Consider the following 22,037-nt stretch of genomic DNA (forward strand, 5'->3'; position numbering starts at 1 on the left):
CTGGGTGGGAGACACACCCCAGGTTCTTAAAGGAGAATCTGCTCTCCTGATGACAAAGGACAGATAATGGCCAGTCCCACTGCAAAGCAGGATCTTGGTTGGCTGAGCCACTGTTCTGAGCCTGTGATCTTTTTATATACCTTTAATGATTATCTGATCAAGAAAGCTCATTTGGCAACACTGCCCTCAGGACCCCTGTCCAAAAAGTGACATGGATGCTGGTCACTCACCACGTTGACCTTTGCTCCCTGGGCTCTTGGGCTTAATAAGTTCTATTCTTTCACCCTCTCTTTCTGTATTGTATTTTTGAAATTGCTCTTTAAACCCTCAGTCAAGAGTCTCAGTAGGTTTTAAAGGCAATCCGGGAGTTTCAGAATCAATCGGGATCTTCGTGGAATTTCCTAAAGTGCTATCAGGAAATGAAAATGGAGGCTTAGAGAAAAACTGTTTTCCAAAAGCTTGAGGGATGTGCGCATGGCATGTGTATGGAATGAATACATTCTTATCTTGATTTACTCTAAAATCAACCAAATTGTGTATAGGCAGCTATAGAGTTGAAACACAGTGACAGAAAGTGTAGTCACTGATTTATGTAGTCACATAAAATAGCCCCCATTCGTGGAAAAAAAGAACTAACAGCAAAGACAGCTTTTCTTTCTTTCCTTTAATTTGCACCACAGATAGCAAACATGAGGATGAATTGCTTCAACTCTAGACATTGTTGGTTTACAAAATAAAATACACTAATCATTTCATATACTTAAAATAGACTTATCTTACCTGCCCCCAACTATCCATAAGCTAATATGCTATTCCCTTTCAAGTGAGTGCAGAGTCTCAGTCAATCAAGACTACAATAAAATAAAGTCTAATTTACAACCAAATTGGCAGTCCAAATATACTAGTCATAAGAAAACAAACTTCAAAGACTTCTACTGACAACCAGAAAGTCCACATGATTAAATGCTTACACACGCCTAAATTTTGCTCTGTTCCTAGATTTCTCAAATAACATTAAAGAAAAGTTCAGTGTAAAACATAGAACAATAAGAAGGGTACAAAATGCGAAAGGGTGCAAAGAAGGTGCAAAATGCCAGGCAATGAAATAATGTGTTTCTCAGTGTAAATAATCTGTTAGATTCTCAACTCACTTTTGTCTGGGAGCATGTTTCAATCAACAGTAGGATGAAATGACAGAGTAGCACACACATATATACATTATCATGTGTAAAACAGATAGCTAGTGGGAACCAGGGAGCTCGGCTTGGTGCTCTGTGATGACCTAGATGGGTGGGATGGGGTGAAGGGTAGGAGGGAGGCTTAAGAGGGAAGGAATATATTCACACATATAACTGATCCACATTGTTGTATAGCAGAAACCAACAGAACATGGTAAAGCATTACACTCCAGTTTCAAAAAATCAGAATCTGTGTTTTAACATGATTCCTAGGAGATTCAGATAGACATTAAAGTTTGAGAAGTACTGGGAAAAGAAAAAAAAAATACTATAAGAAACCAAAGATAAATCTTACAGATCAGATACTGAATTCAGAATGAGAGTAACAATCTGATTCAAAGCTCACAGCTGCTCTAACATTATCACCATTGAGCACAGAGGTCACTAGTCACACCTCAAGTGTTGTCAAGGTATTGTGCTCAGGTTAAATTTGATTCACCAACAAATCTAACAGGTGAAAAAATGCAAACTCCTTTATGCTTCCTTCCTCTGTTAGCTATGATTATGCTTGTGCTAACAGGAAGCATTGACAATATTGCAAACTATAGTAATCTATAATCTGGAAAAAACTCTTCATTCTATAAAATGACAAACTGCATGCCAGAAAAAATTATACAAAAGTGAATCTTATCTAAAGGCGACATTTCTCCGGGAGACCCACGTGTCCCTGCTCTTCATGATGCCACAACTTCCAGCAAAGTTTTGTGAGGTCGAGTCATCCTAAAAGGAACCAGCCTGGTCCTGCCTCTCTCTCAAGGGTTTGGTTCTACAGTCACAACTCTTTCTCTTACTGTCCTAAGTGATGGCTTCCTGGAACTTTAAAGCTTTGTAGATTGCTTGGTCAGTCAAGTTTTCCCAGAGAAGCTGCGATTTGATAGAGGTGCAGAAGAAAGAAATTAAAGCATTCTAGATTTGCTAGGAAAGATCACTGGATCCATGGGGAAGAGAGGGAATATCATGAGAAGATCTGGAGAAATAAAAAGGTTTTCAGGATGATTATAATACAGTTAGTTTTACTGGGACAGATAGTCAAAGGGGTAATGGTACATAATGGTACATGAATGATTAAGGAAAGTACAGGTTGAGATGTTTGGGTCTGATGCAGAGAGGGATTTGCAGAATAACATTCCTCTAAGATGCTATTAAAGGGGCTGAGGTAGAGGTTCAGTAGTTACATAAGTTAGGAGAACACTGTTCTATCTCCCTTCTGGAGATTAACAATGCATATTAGACTATTAAAGGCACTCAGAAGTCCTGCAGTAAAAAGCCCTCTTTACCTCTGTTTCTTCATATTTCAAAAATTTTGTATTGAGAACCTAATTTAAGAAGTGCTGAACTCCAGGCAGAGGATTAAAATAAAGGAATGTTTTGAAAGGGGCAGTCCACAGAGTTAAGAAAATGAAAAAGACAACACATTTGGGGCTGGAACTAGGAAACAGAGAGAAACAAAAGGATTAGGAGACGTGAAAATCTGTGAGAAATTATAAAGTTGAAGCTAGAAGTGAATCAGGCACTTTTCCACAAACTCTTGCCAGAATTCAGGAGGGTTTCTGTGAACATCTATCAGAAACGTTTCCTGCAACTTCAGATATAGTTTTGCAAATCCCTGGGTAAGAGCAGGGAAAAAAAATTAAAAGAGGAATCAGTATGCAACCAGGTAGAGAAGATTGCAAGTGATCTACAAATGAACTCTTTTCCACGTACACAGACATGCTTGTAGATGATAATCCAAAATCAAAGCCATGCGTGGCTGCGAACATTTATCTCTTAAACCAGTTAAGACTGGTTCCAGCTTTGACAACCAAGAATCCAGAAGTACAAGCCCATTCCGGCACCAGAGTAATGGAAACGCTGTGAGTTCAAAGGGCAAAGTAATTAACGTGAGTGTTCAAAACAGGAGTGGATTTATGATTTTTCAACACTTCGAATCTCCGTTTATCCAGGTTCTTCATGCTAAGCATATGGAAGTGCTTTACAGATGTGGTTTCTAATCCTTTCACAGAGACGGGAGTCTCAGGAAATAATTGAACTCTTTCAAGAGACCATTTAGTAAACACTAAATAGCACCTCTCCAGGCTGGTATTTCTGAATGGCATTCCCAGAACTGCCCCAGATGTTGATGGATGCTGCATAGAAAGAGGGGCTCTGTGGCCAGGGGTGGGGAATGGCTGGGTTAATGCATTTCCCACTGCAGAACTTCTGAGTCTTTGCAACATTTGGCACTGGCACTCTGTGGGGGTTGCGGGGGGGATGCTGTGCACCGTGTCCACATTTACTCAACAGGCACCCCTTGTTTCATGAGCACTGTCTGTGACTGATGCTCCACAAATAACCTTTGGAGACACACGAGTTGTCAGCCCTTGCAGGAGTCAATTGGGTTCTTAGACAAGAAGATTCTGGGCTATTATGGCATTAAGACTGCAAACAGAATAGCTGGGATCCCAAACCAGTCTGTTCTAATGGTAAAATTCACACGTGTTCCACTAAACCCTGCTTGAAAGACACATCTAAACTCCAGACTGGCACCCTGAGGTGTCCTGATCCTTCCCTAGGAACTCTCCTACCTAGAGACTGTCACAGGCCAAGGGTGACTGATACTTCTGTCCTTCATCCTCTCGGGTACCTACGAACCTCACAGCCAGGCGAACTGCACCTTTGCATCAATCACACCAGAAATGGTCGAGTCAGGTGCAAAGGCAGACAGCTGGCAGGAAGGGCTCTGTTGGCCCCAGAGTCGCAGGGGTGGGGGGCCCTGCCAAGGTGAAGGGACGGCCCCCTCTCATCTGGAGGGGAGGGCGGTCTCTGGACTCCCCTCCTGGGGATGGGGGCAGTTCCCTCTGCACCAGGGGGCTCATATCTCCTCCTGAACATGAAACCTGACCACATTCTGGTGTTTCTCCCCAGGATACTTAGAACTGCTCTGAAAAGAATAGTGCTTCTACTTAGAGAGATCTGGCAAAACAAGCAGCCATGGGGAGAAAACACACTTTGATTGTTTTTCCCCCAAACAGCGACGCGCATCACTGCACACACGTTTCGTAACAAAAACTGCAAATGATCTGTTTCTCCAAAGAGTGGGTCACCTTGGAGAGATTAGCCTGGCTGCCAAAATATGATCCCTCTGCAAACGACTCGTGGTAGCACAGACGGGTTTCTACAGGAAGGAGCTTGGCAGGCCAGCGCTGCGGGAAAGGCCCCCACTTACACCCGAGGAAACCCAGAGAACAGCGGAACTGTTTGCTTTTCTTTCCATGCATCTGACAGATTCCCCCAGTTTCTACAGGGGTTTATTATAAAGGTGTCAGACCCTATCGGAAGTTTGATGGCAACCACACATTATCAAATAAATGAAAAGAACCCTCTTTTGTCCTGCCTTTGAAGTTTTCTCAAGTTGCTCTGAATAGCATCCCCCCTGCCAAGTTCCATGTTTCTTGCATAATGAGATATATTCTAATTAGCATATCACAAATATTCCTCATCTTCTTTACCCGTCCGGATACATTTTTAAATGTTTCTTTTAAAATACATCAGGATTTTTTTTTTTTACACCCTGGATAGAGGCAGGAGAATTAAAGAAATGTGTCAGTTCAATTCTCCGATTTTTCTTTCCTTTCTTTTCTTTTTTTTAATAAAACCAGGATGAGGCATGGGGCAGTGGAAAAGTCATAGGACTTGGAAGCCAGAAATCCGGATTTTTGGTTTTGGCTGAGCTGCTGATTAGCTGCGTCACTTTGGACAAACTGCCTCACCTATGACTGCCTCAGTTTCCCGTTCTGTAAAATGAAGAGGCTGGACCACATGGAAAGTCCCTCACAGTTTAAAACACTGTGATTCTATTTGTGAAGACTGAATAGTTTCTTGTCTCCTTGTTCAAAAACTGGAGCAAGTTAATTTTTGAGTTAAAAATTCACAATGAGTGGGTCTAGACAGCAAGAAGGGATGTGATTTTTAAAACAGAGATATTTAATTATGGAAAGGTATATTACCTTTGAACAGCAAAAAGGGTTTTCACTTCTTCCCCAGAAAGGTATAGTTATAGGTTAGCCTAGCTTTAATGTGTTGACAAGTATGTAAACACACACACACACTTTCTAGTCTGCGTTTATATCAGTAAATAAAACTGACATGAATTAATCCTAATAAAAGAAATACTGTGACAATGAAAATACAGTCTTAGACACCATACAGGCTTTGTAGTCTCTTGCTAGACTAGGAAAAAACAAATCCAGTCAGTTCCATAAAATCATCTGGATTGCCCAGTAATATATGGGTTTCCAGATCTGACTTAACAACATCAAAATCAGAAAAACACAGAACTTGATCTTGGTTTCGATCATGACTTCCTGGGGTGCCACAGCCATGCTGCTTCTCTGCGCTTCATCATTTAGTTGGCTTGATCAGAACTGTCTGCTGGACGGACTGACCCTTTCCTGCAGAGGCCCTCCCCTCCCCAGACCTGTCATCTCTTTCTTTTGGCTACAGCCACACCCACAATCCAGCTCTCCACCTTCCTTCCAAGGACTGCCCTCCTCACCCCATTGTGCAGACTTTCCACCCTCCCCGCCCCATCCTCTCTGACCACCAGCTTAACTTGGTAAGTGCCGTTGCACTTCAAGTCAGGCTCCAAAGTCGCCCCACAGAGCCCTCTGCCCCCGTGGCAGGCGCCGCGGTCCTGCCACATTGCATCTGCATGTTGACACAGCTGTCAAACACTCTCACTGGGCAGGAGCCAGGGCTGGGGTGGGAGGAGGGGCTTGGTCACTGGCAGCCCCAGGACACTGGATGGCAGTGAAAGGAGAGAATGGATGCGGGAAGAAGCAAGATGCTGAGCCAGGTGCTGGGGGCATGCCAGTAACTGTCCCGCCATCATCCCAAAGCCCCACCGTTCTGCAAGATGTATGGTAACCGCCAAAACGTGGCCTAACCTTATTCCTGACGAGGAAAGGAATGCTGAAGCCTGACCAAGTCAGAAAAACCTCTTTACATAAACAGGAAGAGGTGTGTGTGTGTGCACGTGTGCACACACGCACACGCATTCGGGCAACAGAAAGCCACTGATGGTTTTTTGCATGAAAGAACAGCAAGAATAAAAAATGTTTTAAGAAGATGACCTAGTGGTAGTGCATTGAAATAAGTGTAGAGATTAAAGTCCTGATTATTTCAAATCCTTATGCAGCCATGGAAAATCATTACAAATAATTATACAAATATAATACAAATAATTATATTTAAAGATGTCAAGGGATGAACATTTATAGGCTAAATACAAAAAAGTAGGCTCCAAAACAATATAGACAATAGAACCACAGTTTGTAAGACAGTTTTCCCATTTTCACATATGAGAATATTCTGATGTATAGAGAGTGCCGAGAAAAGTTCAGGAGGTTAAATATCAGAGTTGTAATAGGAATGTTATCTGTGTGATGAGGCACGTGAGTTTTCTCTTCTTCCCTTTGTTTTCTTTGTTTACCTGCATTTTCTAAAATTTTTCCACCAAGAACATGAACCACTTGGGTAATTTCTGTAAATCTCCTCTGAATCGGCAAATGGCCCATTTACAAATATTAAAGAGGGCAGGAAAGTGGTGAGGATTTGGCCGCCGTCAGCGGCCATGGGAACAGAGAGTCAGGAGCAGAGTGGAGAGCGATTTCAGGGGACCCGCTGACAGCAGTGGGCGAGCGACTGGGTGAGGAACCGGAGGGAAACCTGAACTCTGCGTGATGCCCAGACTTCCAGCCTAAGGGGCTGGAGGGACGTGCTGGCTCCGTGGCCTGAAAGCAGACAGCAGGGGGCACACTGGGAGGAAAAGAGCACTCCCTCTTAGACGTAGTGTGCTGGAGGTGGCGACAGGTCACCAGGAGAGACCATTCCCTCTTCACCCAAGAGAGACTGAAGCTCAAGAGAGAGAGGTCAGGGGTCCAGGGGGCTGTGGGTTTAGGACTCATCCCCCAGGTCAGGTCAGTTCAGGTGCCCGCCATAGATTCGCACAGGAGGCGCAGCACCTCCCGCCCCCAGCTCCGGGCGGCTCCCCGACAATAAGGATGTGAACTGTGTGCCTGTCTCTCCGCCTCCCTGGACCACAAACTCCAGGAAGCAGGCACCACGCGTCGGGTCAGCGTTCCACCCTCCACGTCTAGACGGAGAGTAGGCTCTTAACCCACCCTGGAGAAGTGGATGACCGAATCCTCTACCGCGACAGCTCAGGGAGGTGAGCGGATAAACCCAAGGGCAAGAATAAGGAGACGGGCAGGCCTGAAACTGGGGAAAGAATCACGGAAGCGTGGGCGGGAGTGACACTGCCAAGAAAGCGCATGCAAAAGAGATGCCAAACAAGAACAGCGCAACTTTCCAGAAACCAAGGGCGGGGAGTCACAAAACACAGCAGGGACCAGCCACAACCCAGGGCGCTGAGCGCTAGAGGAGGCGGGGCTAGGGAAAACGTTCAGCATCCCGAGGTTACTGCTGATTCTGGGGAGAATCATTTCAGGAAGAAAGGAACATGAAAGCACAACTGTCTTTTTAAGCAGCAGGTGAGGAGGTGGAGGAACAGAGCTCCGGGAGAAGCTGAGTCAGGACCGGACTTCACATCAGAGAGGGGGCTGGCTGCCTGACACGTTAGCATGAGGGAGGCGCAGAATCAGCTGCTGCAGGAGTTGGCCGGTAGGGAAGAACCTTGTAGGAGGCAGGGAGATTACTGCTGAGGCAGATGAGGAGGCCTGGCTGGGTTTCTGTCCTCTGAACTCCTGCCACAAAGGGCCAGCACCACACGATCTGGCTCCAACCATACACTCACAGTATTCACTGCTGTTCCACATGCCCCCCTTCTCATTCAGATGGCACGGACCAAGCCTTCGGGACTTCCCACAGCAAATTCTCCATGAGAGTTGGTAGCTGACTGCTTTAAGCTTAGAGGATAAGTACCAAAGAGAACAGAGCTCCAACATGAATACAGGATGCAATCACTTCTCAGCAGACACTGCTGCAAAAAAAAAAAGGGGGGGGGGGACTATTTTTAAAGTAACAATGTGACATCTTCCTTCTCTTTTTCCGTAAGAGCAAAACTCTCCATTATTCTCGGGCAAGGGCATCATCAAGCCCCAGGGTCGATGCTGGCTACCGGCAAGGCAACTACTCTATTATGATTCTGGACCACCCTGCCATCAGCTGCAAGTCAGTCAGGGGACAGATGGCCAAGGACCTCTGCGGCTTCCGTGAAGGCAGACCCCCAGGGTGTCCTTCTTGTTTTGGATGGAGACAAATCTCCTAGGCCTGGCCTGCTCGGGTCCAAGGGTGCAACACTTAGCACATTTCCAACGAGGTACATTTCTGCAGCAAGACTCCACCAATCCGGGAGCCCCTAGCGAGGCCAGGAATGAAACTCTAAACGGGAAACTGACTCAGAACAGACCTGCCAAGGCAGCTACCAGCTTCGGTGAGGCTTGCCCCACTTTTGACCCATGTCAGAGCAGCTGGGACGCAGAATTTGTGTGATGAACTCAAGATTCCTAGCAAGCTAGCACCACTAAGCAACGAAAATGCCAAATGTCACTTCAAAAAGAAGGCAGGATGGAGGTGAAGGGCCCGCCTGTGCACTCCACGCACACCCCTTCAGACAAATCACTAACATTCCTCAGCACACCATTCCAACCATATCTTCTGCTCAATACGACCTTGTTGCTCACAAGTGTTTTGCAAGAGGAAAAATCAACTATGCCAATTTAGCACTTTTTCTCTGAAGCTTTAAGATGCTTACACAGACAGTTAAAAATGTTATAAACATATTCATAGATTTTATCAAAGATTTTCCTGCACTGAGATATTTTTGTAAGGTTTGCTAAACGTGCCCATTGGTTTTTCTTCAAGAAGGAGCCAAGATTTCTAAGCCACTCTAGCTGTAAGTTACACTTTCCAGCAAGAAAAAAAAATGAACATGTGGAAATTATATGAATGTTTTTAGGACACTGGGGTCCATTTAATATATTGAAGCAATAATTTATCAAATAGGACCCAAGAGTCCAGAAAGCCTTGTGAGCCCGTTCACATATGCTAAATTACTCCCCTGAGACTGGTCCATGAACTAAGACTCTGCGTCATTAATTAAAGAAATGGATTGGGCTGTCCTAACACGAAAGAACACCCTGCAGCGAGAGAGACTCGTATACACACTTTAATTGCAAAATGAACATTGGGATGAATAGCTTTCAGAATTAAGCACAATGCGTGCGATTCAATGTCGTTGCAAACCTAGGGTTCAACAGGTGTGGGACCCTTCCCTCATTTCAATTTGTCCAAACACTTCATATTAAATTATTCTGAGAATTTGAGGTGACTGAAGAAAAACACTGCAGAGAAGAATGTCTTGCTAAACATTAAGATTGCCAGGCTTGCAAGGAAAGCACAGATCTATCCATGGAATATTTCATCTCCAGGAAACTAGTCTAAGAGCTAAGATTTTAATGTTGCCAAACTAGCCAAGAACTGCCAAGTGTTATACGAAATTCATATGCATGTTGAAAAAAAATACTCCCTGTTTATAAACAATCTTTCATATGTGTTGGATAGAAAAGCACTCAGTGACAATTAATTGGCTGACTTCTACAATCTGTCATTAATTGCTGTTTTCAAGTTAGAATCATCCCATTAAATTTTATTCTCAGCGCTACATATCAAAAGCCATTTACAAGTTTCTATTTCTCAATGAGATGTCAAATAGTTTACCTAATGGTCCCATTGACATAGGATTTAATTCTTTCATGTAAACATTTTAGATAAACAGGCCTCTCTTATTCACTAGTTGTTATTTTAAAACAGACATTCTCCTTTTATAAAAAGGAATAACCCATCTCCCCTCTTGCCACTCCCGTCCCCAGCCCACTCAGCGATTCTCGCTTTTCAAGGGCTAGACTTTACAAGTTGAGGTCTCAGATCTCTGAACAAACATCAACCCTGATTAAAGCACACACAGTCAGAAACTTTCTGTGTCTTATGTTTAGTCTCTATATAGGTTTCAACCGTAGAGAATGCAGCTGTTGGCTCAAATTATAACGTCAGTCAACGTGAGGCAGGAAATTAATCCAAAAATACTTAAAGATTGGCTCATCTGAAAGTACCTTCTTCTGGATAATAAACAGAAAAATATGAGCTAACTGATAGGTGACAGTGATGAGCCGATCAATTCATGACCCAAACACTAAAATGCGCTTCACCACGATCTTTCCACAACTTTCCGGAAAGAACACAAAAACACGATGTATAAGAACAATCTGAAATAGAAGAGCAACTTACAATGCTACATTTACAGAGAAACCATGAAAGTACGATGGCCTGGTACAATAAAGGTTTATAACAATGGTAGCTCCCAAGCGAAACACACAGGTTTTCAAGATAAACCATGAGGACATGGTCACGGGAAAAAAAAAAAAAATTCGTCAGGTTTTACAAAGCGTTGTGTTCAAACATTGAGACCAACTTATAACTTTCTTCCGTCTAAAAACATACACCAGAGTTCAATATACTTACTCACCGGCTGAGTCCTGGCTTTCTGGTTTTGCACAGGGTCTGGAAAACATACAGATGGTAATAATCTGTGGCTTTCCTTCAAATCCTGACGACTGCTGTTTTTATTCTCCTGATTTCCTTTGGTGCCAAAGATGTCGTTCTGGTCCAGGGTTCCCACATTTAAGTGAAACTGCTGTCAACATTTTATTACATTCAGCATTTCAGGTTTCCTGAGAGCTAACTCCAGCAGTAAAGATAGCCATGCTCTAGTTTTCAATCCTCTTGCTCTTTTTATTCCCCCTCCGTGCAAGGGTGCTGGGCTCGCCTTAAGCGGCACAGAGATCTCAAGCTGTACGTTTCCAGACCGCATTAAAATAAATACGAGTGCAATTCATTTCTAGCTTCAGACATTTCTCTCCTTGCCGGGTCGCTCAGCAGTGTTAATTTTCCCACACTCTCCTAGAATGGTGAAGGCTTGTCTGGACAAGTAAGATAACACTTGGGCAGGAGATTAAAAGCCCACACTGAAGTCATTAAGTACCTACAGGGCTGGGCCCTGAATCCACTCAACACTGTCTCCAAACACCGTCACCTTGACTTGAAAAGCAACAGGAAAAGACTAAGACAATCTCATTTCAGCATTTCCAGGCCCTTGAACCACCTGTATTTTATATAACAAAACGGCGGCTTCAATATAGAGGCCAGGACAAGGAGGAAATGCCTGACTTTCATTTCGTTTCACCTTGAATTATGTGACCCGTGAACCACCACTGAAATCCAGAACTCCTGTGACCTAAGTCTTACATTGTTTTGCCCCAGACAATCCTAGAGTGTAACTACTCCAAACATTGACTTCTGATCCCAATAGTGTCCTGCTCTCAACAATATTGGTTACCTTACCTATAGCTTTGACTGCAGTTCTGGAAAGTTCTTTACATTTAGTAGGTGTGTTTGAAAAACTCATGGACACCTCTCCCCCCAAACTCACAAATGATTTCTCAAATAATTCATTCAAATAATGATTTCACTATCCTGACTGTTGAGAATATATACCTTTCTCCTAAGTATAACTTGCACTTAGGCATTCTTATACCAATTTATGAAACCAACAATTTGATGATATTGGTTTTAATTTTTTTTTTCTTTTTCCTTGTTAATATAAATCTTGGAAAACCCTCTCCAGCTTAATATGGAAGAAAAGAATCCTTTGTGGCTTTAAAGGAACGCTCTTCCGAAGTACAGGGTGTGGTCAGGATGTTGAGGCTGGAATAATTTTGATGTGGTTGTGATAAGACAGCATTTCCCGTCCTCCCATTTGCTACATGATTAAAAAATGAAGGGGAAAAGTCACAACACATTCTTCTTTGGCCATTTTTAAAAAAACTATCACTAAAGAATCTTGGGAGTTATCCATAAATAACAATTGCTATGAAGGGGAATCATAAAGAATAAACACAAATCCTTGTCTGGGGGATGTGGAAGATGGTATCCTCTGATTTTTCTTTTTTTAAATCCTTGAAGAATTTAAATAAGCCTTTCAGACATGTGTGTTAGTCACTCAGTCGTGTCAGACTCTTTGCAACCCCAGGGACTGTAGCCCACCAGGCTCCTCTGTCCATGGGGTTCTCCAGGCAAGAATACTGGAGTGGGTTGCCATGCCCTTCTCCAGGAGACCTTCCCAACCCAGGGATAGAACCCAGGTCTCTCACATTGCAGGCAGATTCTTTACCATCTGAGCCACCAGGCATAAGAAGATGCAGGTATTTGGGAAAACTAGGTATAACTGAAAACATGAAGAAAGAAGAATCAACCGGAAAAATGAAGGATCTGAGAAAAGAATTCATGGAGAAATCAAATAAATAGGAAACAAATAACCACCACTGGAAGAAATAACTTCTTCTTGTGGCACATAAGCTGAACTCTTTCTCCACGCCCTCTATCTAGTCTCATTCCATGACTATCTTGATGTGAATGACTCCAGCCTTCACTTCCAGCTGTAGTCTCTCTCCCAAGCCTCATGTATCAATTACTAACATCCCTACCTCAAGGGGTTTTAGCATCGAAAATGACTGCTGCTTGGACATTTCGTATTTTTTTATAAAGCCAGTCACCGAGGCTCAAACGCCAAGATGCCTTTCCTCTTACCAAGTCCCGTAAATGCTACCTCCAAAATATTTCTTGTAGCTCTCCTCTACAGAGCTACGTCTTTCCTTCTCCCTCCCCCATGGGACCACTTGATCCCCGTCTGTAGTAGGTTCGGTCAGATCGTCAGTTCCCACCACCAATCCCACCCTGAGACGCGCGACCCTTCACTTAACACAAGCCAGCTCCGCCCCGGGGTCTTCCATCAGGTACCCTGGCTGCCAGTCCTCCCTAAAGCTTTAATCAAAGAGCTCCTGGTTCCCTGATCCCAGCCTGCCTCCAGCCCTCAAATAACAGGGCTTCACCCTTAAGCTTTGTTCCCAAGCTCTTGTCTTGCTAACTGCCGGGTAAATCTGGCTCCTCCTGGAATTTGGGACTCTTGCCAGTTTCCCAAGTTGGCTCTGCAAAACCCTTTCCCAATCTCCAGTTCAGTGTTTGGAATCTGACTTGAGACCCAGAGTTAGCTGGTTGTCCAAGAGCCTGCAGATTGCCACACCTGCCAGAAGCTGCTTGCCAGCTCTAAGTGGAACATAAACTCCCACCAGCAAACACCAGAGCCAGGAACCAGGCACTCTGAAGGAACCCATCTGTTCCACCTGGGCCGTGACGTGGGCTCCAGGCCCCCGTCCCAGCTTTGGGAACGCCATGGGCTTTGGCTCACTTTGGCCAAAGTAACCAGTGGGCATCTCTAGTTTTACCCCCATTATATGACTTTTGGACACTTAGTGTTTCTGATCCTCGTTTCTAACCCCTTTAATTCCCTAATAACAATGACACCTTGTTTCAACTGGGATCTTCCATGCAACCACCTCCCACCTTTACCTGCCACCCCTCCTAGTTTCTGTCCATGGCCACCATCCATTGCTGCTGCTGCTGCTAAGTCGCTTCAGTCGTGTCCAACTCTGTGCGACCCCATAGACGGCAGCCCACCAGGCTCCCCTATCCCTGGGATTCTCCAGGCAAGAACACTGGAGTGGGTTGCCATTTCCTTCTCCAATGCAGGAAAGAGAAAAGTGAAAGTGAAGTCGCTCAGTCGTGTCCGACTCTTAGCAACCCCATGGACTGCAGCCTGCCAGGCTCCTCTATCCATGGGATTTTCCAGGCAAGAGTACTGGCGTGGGTTGCCGTTGCCTTCTCCGCCATCCATTGCTACCTTCCCTCTTTCTTCCTGGCTTATAGAATCTTGATCCTTTGATCGCTCTGACTTCCCAGGTGGCACTAATGGTAAAATAACCCGCCTGCCAACTCAGGAGACATAAGAGATGTGGGTTTCATCCCTGGGTTGGGAAGATCCCCTGGAGAAGGAAATAGTAACTCACTCCAGTGTTCTTGCCTGGAGAATCCCCATGGACAGAGGAGCCTGGCGGGCTACAGTCTATGGGGTTGCAAAGAGTCAGACACAATTAAAGCAACTTAGCGCTTCAACAGTATATTTACCTGGCTGTGTCAGCTCTCAGTTGCAGCACATATCTTCACTGTGCCACGTGGGATCTTTTGCTGCGGTACACAGACTCCAGTTTTGGCATGTGGGCTTGTTTGCTCCACAGCATCTGGGGTCTTAGTTCCCAGACCAGGGTTCGAACCCAGGTCCCCTTCATTGCAAGGCAGATTCTTAACCACTGGACCACCAGGGAAGTCCCGGATCCTTTGATCTCTTGAGGGACAGGCCCTTGCTCAGCCCTAAGGAAAGAATCATAACTTGTCATGGAAATTTGGCCAGTGACTGAAATGAAATGGCATGGGACCTACTCATGGCTAAGGAAACAGAAGTCTTCTGAGGAGAACTTTCAGCCCCAACATAAAAACAAGAAAACAAAAACAGGAAAAGACGTGGTGCATCAATTCCTGATGCACAGGGAGATACCTGGGGCTGCAGCAGCCACACTGAGATCAAAAGGCAACAACAGAGGCCATAGGAGCCAATATTCCAATGACAGTGAAGAGAAAGACCAACAGGGCCTGCATGCTTGACAGCACCATTGGGCTACTTCTCTAGCCTTTGCCTGGCCAACCCAGGCTTCTCATTATCTGATACAAAGAAAACCCTATCTGTTTGAGCTAGTATTACTCAAGTTTCTGTTTCAGGCAACCAAACACTGTTCCCCTAAAAGAACACACACACGAACTGTATCACTTTCTAGGAAGACTGTGCTGTGTTTGGTGCCTGAGGTTGGGTCGATTAATATCCCCCTCATTTCCTTTTCCCTTCTTCTCATTCAATCTCTCTCCTCTCCAATTTGCTCTGTACCAAAGGTATTGGCACTCAGCTCACACATATGTTTTCTCTTATATATACAAGCACATGAGTGACATTTGTGAAAATAGTGGAGGAGGGAATTCCATGGGCCAGTCCCTCTACAAAACAGCTAGTAAAAACTGTCAGAATCAACTTTATCTGAAATCTGAAAGTTGGTTAAAGGTTTACAGCAACCAGGTGAACTAAGTATCAGTATAAGAGGTTTGTGGCATTTTTAACTTCTCTGGTCCCATGGTCCCCTACCCAACTCAATGGTGGTTTTGAAGACGCAACCCACTTTCCTGGTGTGGGATACGGGCGCTGGAAGAATCAGAGCAGACCTTGTTTTCAAATAATTATAATTAGGCTTGACCTGTCTCTCTCTCTCTCTCTCTCTCTCTCTCTCTCTCTCTTTTTTTTTTTTTTTTTTGGTTTGAGATGTTTAAGGAAATTTCTGTCAAAATTGCTAGCTGATCACTACATTAACCAAAGTCATCAAGCGCATTATATGACAAAGAATAAAGGCTTCACACAACTGGTTCATAAAAAACACTAAACAAAAATCACAACCACAAAAATCAAGGATAACAAGGCCTAGAAAATTTTTTAAAAAGAAGAACAAGGCCTGAGGAGCGGGAAACCTGATTTCCAACATAGCCACAATATAGTATTCAAAACATTCAGTTTTCAACCAAAAAAAAATAATAATAATAATAAGGCATGTAAAGACACCAGAAAGTATGCCCATATACAGGGGAAAGAGAGAAAATAATAGAAATGGTTTCTGAAGAAGTTCAAATACCAAGCTTTAAATCAACCATTTTAAATATGCCCGAAAAGCTAAAGGAAACCATATACACAGAACCAAAGGAAACCATGAAAATAACATCTCGCTAAATAGAGACTATCAATAAACAGTCTGCAAAATGAAACCAAAAAGAAGTTCTGGAGTTGAGAAGTACAGTGATTGAAGTGAGGAGCTCAACATCAGATTTGAGCAGAGAGAAGAATCAGTGAACTTGAAGATGAATTAATTGAGATTATCCAATCTTAGCAGAGTAAAAATAAGAATACAGAAAAAAATTGAACATAACCTAAAGAGACCTAAGGGATCCCAACAGGCATGCCAACATGAGCATAATGGATGTTCCAGAAAGAGAGAAGAGAAAAAAGCAGAAAGAATATATGAAGCAATAATGGCCAAAAACACTTAATCTGCACATCTAACAACTTCAACAAACTCCAAGTATGATAAATTCAAAGAGGCCCACATTGAGACACACTGTAATCAAAGTATTAAAAAAGAGAGAGAGAGTCTCAAAAGTAGCAAGAGGTAAGAGACATGTCACATACAAGGAAGCCACCATACGTTTAACGGCTGATTTCCTGTTAGAAATCACGGAGGCCAGAAGGCAATGTAATGACATTCTAAGTGCTTAAAACAAAAAAATTATCAACGGTGGCCCTAGTGGTAAGGAATCTGCCTGTGAATGCAGGAGAGGTAAGAGACAAGAAGATGGTTTCCATGAGTAAAACTGCTGATTTTACAGTGAAATAAAGCAATTGTTTACCTTGAATTCACTGACCTACTAATGCCAGGCAAGCTGAAGAGGGTAATGAGTTCACAGGTGTGATTTCCTAAGAAATCAACTCTTACCTTCCTGAAGACATTTTTCATCTCCAAAATTTTCAACTGGACCAACTCTCTAAGGCAGTGAAAAAAATTCACCAAATAATGATTTTTGTTATAATAAAAATCTATTGAGACTATTAAGATTCAAAATTGGAACTGGATATAGATGATATTGGGCTTCCCTGGTGGCCCAGTGGTAAGAATCTGCCTGTAATGCAGGAGATGCAGGTTCGATTCCTGGGTTGGGAAGATCCCCTAGAGAAGGAAATGGCAACCCACTCCAGTATTCTTGCCTGGGGAACCCCATGGACAGAGGAGCCTGGTGGGCTACAGCCCATGGAGTCCCAAGAGTTGGACACGACTTAGCAACACCACCACTACATAAATGAGGTTATACTATGTAAAACTGATTATATATAAAGATGTTAACTGGGTAAGAATAAAAGTACAGAACTATGGGTCAACTATAATTATTAGAAATATATTGACACATGAAGAAAATACTGTAAAATAGATGGGCTATTTTATATAATATATATTGCATAATATAGTTATAAATATGTTTCTAATAATGGCTTCCCCGGTGGCTCAGAGGTAAAGAATCTGCCTGCAATACAGGAGCCATAGGAGACACTGGTTCGATCCCTGGGTTGGGAAGATCCCCTGGAGAAGGGCGTGCAACCCACTCCAGTACTCTTGCCTGGAGAATCCCACGGACAGAGGAGCCTGGTGGGCTACAATCCATAGGGTCTGTTTGTAATTAACACTACAATTAATGTTCTATATAATTAATAAAGTTATAGTTATATTTTATATAATTAATATATTTTATAATTATACATGGACTTACCTTGTGGCTCAGACAGTATTAATTATAAAATAATATAGAATATTTTTTAAAAATTTCTCTGTTGTTACCTTTATAAGTGACCAAATCACAAAGGAAACAAAAAAATCTAGGGGTTTTTGGTTTTCAGGGCTTTGGCTTTTTTTTTTTTTTTTGCTAAACCCAGAAAAAAAATCAACCTAAAAAATCTTTTGTAGCCCTCAAGTTAGTGCATTGTCTCTCAACTTTTGATACAAATATATGTATTTGTACAAAACCCTTAGGAAAATTACTATTCTTCTGCTAAGTTTATAAACAGCTCTTACAGTTTACTGCACTGTTATTCTCTAAATTGTCTCTAAAAGTTAAATCCAAGAAGTGTGAAAATAGCTGACAAACCATGTTCTCTATTTTTTAATTTGGAACAGAAAATTTCCTTAGCACCAAGTTTGGAAACAAAGAATTCTTGGGTATGAAAGTAAAACTCCAAATAAAATGTTGGGTAATTAATCTTTTCTTTTTTTAATATTGGTGCTTTTCTATTTAGGGAAAAGATCATAATTTAAAAAAAAAAAAACCCTCTCCAAGCAGCATTTACTTCTTATAAATAAGAGAGGAACACATGCACTGGTTATTTTAACATGTTTACTTTGTTTGATTTTCAGGTAGGCAATCCTGATAAAACACCCCCTAAACTCTCACTGGAAGGACGGATGTTGAAGCTGAAACTCCAATACTTTGGCCACCTGATGTGAAGAACTGACTCATTGCAAAAGACCCTGATGCTGGAAAAGATTGAGGGAGGGAGAAGGGGACAACAGAGGATGAGATGGTTGGATGGCATCACCGGCTCGATGGACATGAGTTTGAGTGAACTCCGGGAGTTGGTGATGGACAGGGAAGCCTGGCGTGCTGCAGTCCATGGGGTCGCAAAGAGTCGGAGATGACTGAGCAACTGAACTGACTCTCTCCTCTTATTTGCCTGTCAGCTTCTGTTCCCTCACAATCCTCAAGAAATCAGAAAAAATAAGAAATTTTAGCCACTGGACCACAGCATTATTGCCCTGCGATATTTCTTAGTGTCACTAATGTTTCATAGTTTCAAATCCATCTTTTTTAATAGACAAACATAAAAGAAATGGCTAAAGTGCTTACAGATACTTTTTTTTTAAAGTCTGAAAGCCACCCAAGACCTTCTTGGTTTATAGAGTGCATATTTTTACATCATTGATATTAATATGCTTTGTCTATTTAACCTGGCTTTGGCTATTGGCTGTCGGTGTCAAATTCTGTTTAGTTTCCAGATGGAATGAGATATTTAAAACTGTTCATAATTCGGAAAAGGTTCTGAAATATTACAACAGAAAGTTCTATAATGCTATTAAATGGTGGGCATTGGTGGATTATGAATATACTGAGCTAGAATTTACTTTTATATATACTTCTTTCTTAAAATCTTTACCTTCCCCCAATTTTACGTACTTGAAAATCTACTGAGACTTCAGCCAAAGGAACTGCTTAGGCTTTCTTTAGTGGTTATTTCATCTTGTCAATGAGAATGTGGAAAAACACTGAAATTATTATACATCAATAGAAGCTCCATGAGGGCAAGAACTTCCGCAATTCCGTCCACTGAGTGTTTCTCTTCGTGACTGTATAGTGCCTGGTACGGCTGACACTCAATGAACGTTTGTCCCACATCTGTTGAATTTGTAAAACCAAGTCATTAAAAGATTGAATTTAGTAGTCCAAGAAATGCAAAAAGAAATAGTAACAAGTTTGCTGTCAATGACAACGACGTTACTTTTCATGATTACTTTCTAAAGTTCAACAAACTCTGAGACTCTTTTATACAACCAGTAATGTAATATCAGGTGTGCCTGCTCAGTCATGTCCGACTCCTTGCGACCCTATGGACTGTAGCCCACCAGGCTCCTCTGTCTGTGGGATTTCCGGGGCAAGAAGGACAAGAATGCCATGTCCTTCTCCAGCAGATCTTTCCCACCCAGGGATCAAACCCACGTCTCCTGTCTCTTCTGCACTGGCAGGTGGGTTCTTCACCACTGCGCACCTGGGAAGCCATAGAACCAGCCAGAGCACCATTTAATCAGTGTGGGACAGCTCGCCCTGCTGACACAGAGGGTCACTGCAGAGCAGGACTGCTTTAGGTAGCAGAATGCATTTAGTAAACTGTCATTTAACTACACTTAATGACAACCTACTCACCTATGGGAGCGGCTGACTCTCGGAGAGGTGAACAATAGCTCTCTTTGCCTCGGAAAAAACAGACTCAGAACCTTCGAGCCTTTTAACAGCCTCCCTAGTTATAATTAGGAGTTCTCAGTACTCACACCATCGCTGGTATCATTAGATTCTATAAATATAAGTGCATCTCTTGTGCTTCTTTCTTTTTGGTCTCCTCACTCCTTCTTTGCAACTTCCATTTTAAACAGTCCTAAGACATTCAGGGTTCTGAAGTCTTCAAACAGCTCAAGGAAATGGTACCACCTAGCAATACAGATTCTCTGCCTGTGACCCCCTTCCTTAGGTGGGGTGGTGAGGAGGGGGTTGGGCAGAAGGCAGGAACCTGAATATCTAAAGAAAAATATGTGATGTCTCTTTGCTTCGAGTAAAATTTAAACAAAAGGGCATGAGGAAACCTAATGTAATGTTGGAAGACGAACAGCTCTCTTCCCAAAACCCTTTAACCTCTTGCACTGGCCTTTCTGGGCTTCTCAGGTGGCACAGTGGTAAAGAATCTGCCTGCCAAGGCAGGAGATGCAAGAGAGGCCTGTTCGATCCCTGGGTCAAGAAGGTCCCCTGGAGGAGGAAATGGCAACCCACTCCAGTATTCTTGCCTGGTGCCTGGCGGGCTACCGTCCATAGGGGTCGCAAAGAGTCCAACACAGCTGAGCGCACGTTCATACACACACGGATATTTAAATGCCAGTTTTCAGAATGCAAATGGAGAAACCCAGATTCAGATAACGGCAGGCACTCAGTGCCCTGGCAGGTTTCCGGCCCACCTGGCCGCTGCGTCTGGGTCCAGCACAGACTCAGCACCTCCTTGGAAGGACAAGCATGGGCTCGGCTGCCTGGGGTCCCCCAAGAAAGGGAATACGCCCAGCAGACGGACAGCGAATGACCTTTTTACTGAGCAGTGGCTCCAGGCCAGTTACCATGTTGAGCAATGTGTCAGCTCCTCTCATGGATCCTCAGACTTTTGTCCAACTCTGTCAACCTCATTCCACGTGTAAAGAAAGAAGATGGCAGAGGATAAGCAGCAGCAAGGGATGGGGCTGAGCCTGAAATCCAGGTTTGGAGACCAGGACTGCCCCAAGAGTTGCTCCTTAAAGAACTTGAAGCAATTCTTGGGGACCCATGTCAACTGCTTTCAGGGACCCAGAACGCCTAGGAGAATGAAAGCCCCACTGCCCAGCTCATGAAAGTCAAGGAGGCCGGCATGTCCCTCTGTCTTTTCCCATAATGACGTGAGCTGCAGGAGTCAGCGGGCAGTCCCGAGGTTCAGCTGGCCTCTCTTCCAAGCCTTGGTGAGATAAACACGCTCAACCTGAAGGAAGCAGCTCTACAAATGCGATTCCCCAGCACTGTGAGAAGTTCCAGCCTAGTAAAATCATTTTATCACCTAAACAGAAAGATTTCCTTCAGATAGGAGTCCTGAGTGGAGAAGGCAATGGCACCCCACTCCAGTACTCTTGCCTGGAAAATCCCATGGATGGAGGAGCCTGGTGGGCTGCAGTCCATGGGGTCGGTAAGAATCGGACACGAGTGAGTGAATTCACTTTCACTTTTCACTTTCCTGCATTGGAGAAGGAAATGGCAACCCACTCCAGTGTTCTTGCCTGGAGAATCCCAGGGACGGGGGAGCCTCGTGGGCTGTTGTCTATGGGGTCACACAGAGTCGGACACGACTGAAGTGACTTAGCAGCAGCAGCAGCAGGAGTCCTAAGAGAATTGGATTCTTATCCTGAATACTTGCTACCATTAGAAAATGACTTGTTCATGTCTTGCTTCTTTAAAAATTGTTTTTCTATCAGCAATGATTTTTGTGTTTTTTTTTCCTCTCCTACACAAGTTTCTGCTTCAACCAACATTCGACATAAAAATTTAAATTTTAAAATGCTTTATTCTGGACAAATCTGGCCAGTGGAATAAAGAATCACTGTTAATTTCCTAAGCCATATATGCTTATCCCTAATGTCCTGGGGAATTTAGCCTTAAATGACTACAACAGAATGATGACTTTATCCTAGCAGGAAAAAGGCTTTACCACCACCCCCACCCCCCACAAAATTTCTCCAACACTTAATTTGAGACACGAAATAGCAAGACGATCAGAGATGACAGAGCTGGCGGGACACGCGACGCTGAAACAGGAAACCCTGTTATCCAGCTTCCAAGATAAAGTTAAGACAAACGCTTTCCAACCACCCAGGAGGCTGT

General features: G+C 43.4%; 1 protein-coding gene across 5 annotated transcripts in view; it reads right to left on the reverse strand.

Moving 5' to 3' along the window:
- The window catches only part of STOX2 (storkhead box 2), a 195,778-nt gene that overhangs the window by 138,210 nt on the left and 35,531 nt on the right, over positions 1-22,037 (reverse strand). The window contains exon 1 of one of the 5 annotated variants that reach the window (XR_008710130.1): positions 10,762-11,308. The exons of 3 other annotated variants lie outside the window; for them this stretch is intronic. Coding sequence is in view for 1 of the 2 variants with exons in the window: in XM_055567439.1 (XP_055423414.1) it covers positions 10,762-10,807 (46 nt within the window). In the remaining variant the exon portion in view is untranslated. Of the gene's footprint in view, positions 1-10,761; positions 11,309-22,037 lie in introns of those variants that run through there. One more of the 5 variants, XM_055567439.1, reaches the window with a different exon arrangement.

This window comes from Bubalus kerabau, chromosome 2, assembly GCF_029407905.1.
Source record: "Bubalus kerabau isolate K-KA32 ecotype Philippines breed swamp buffalo chromosome 2, PCC_UOA_SB_1v2, whole genome shotgun sequence".
In the NCBI taxonomy this organism is placed as follows: domain Eukaryota; kingdom Metazoa; phylum Chordata; class Mammalia; order Artiodactyla; family Bovidae; genus Bubalus; species Bubalus kerabau.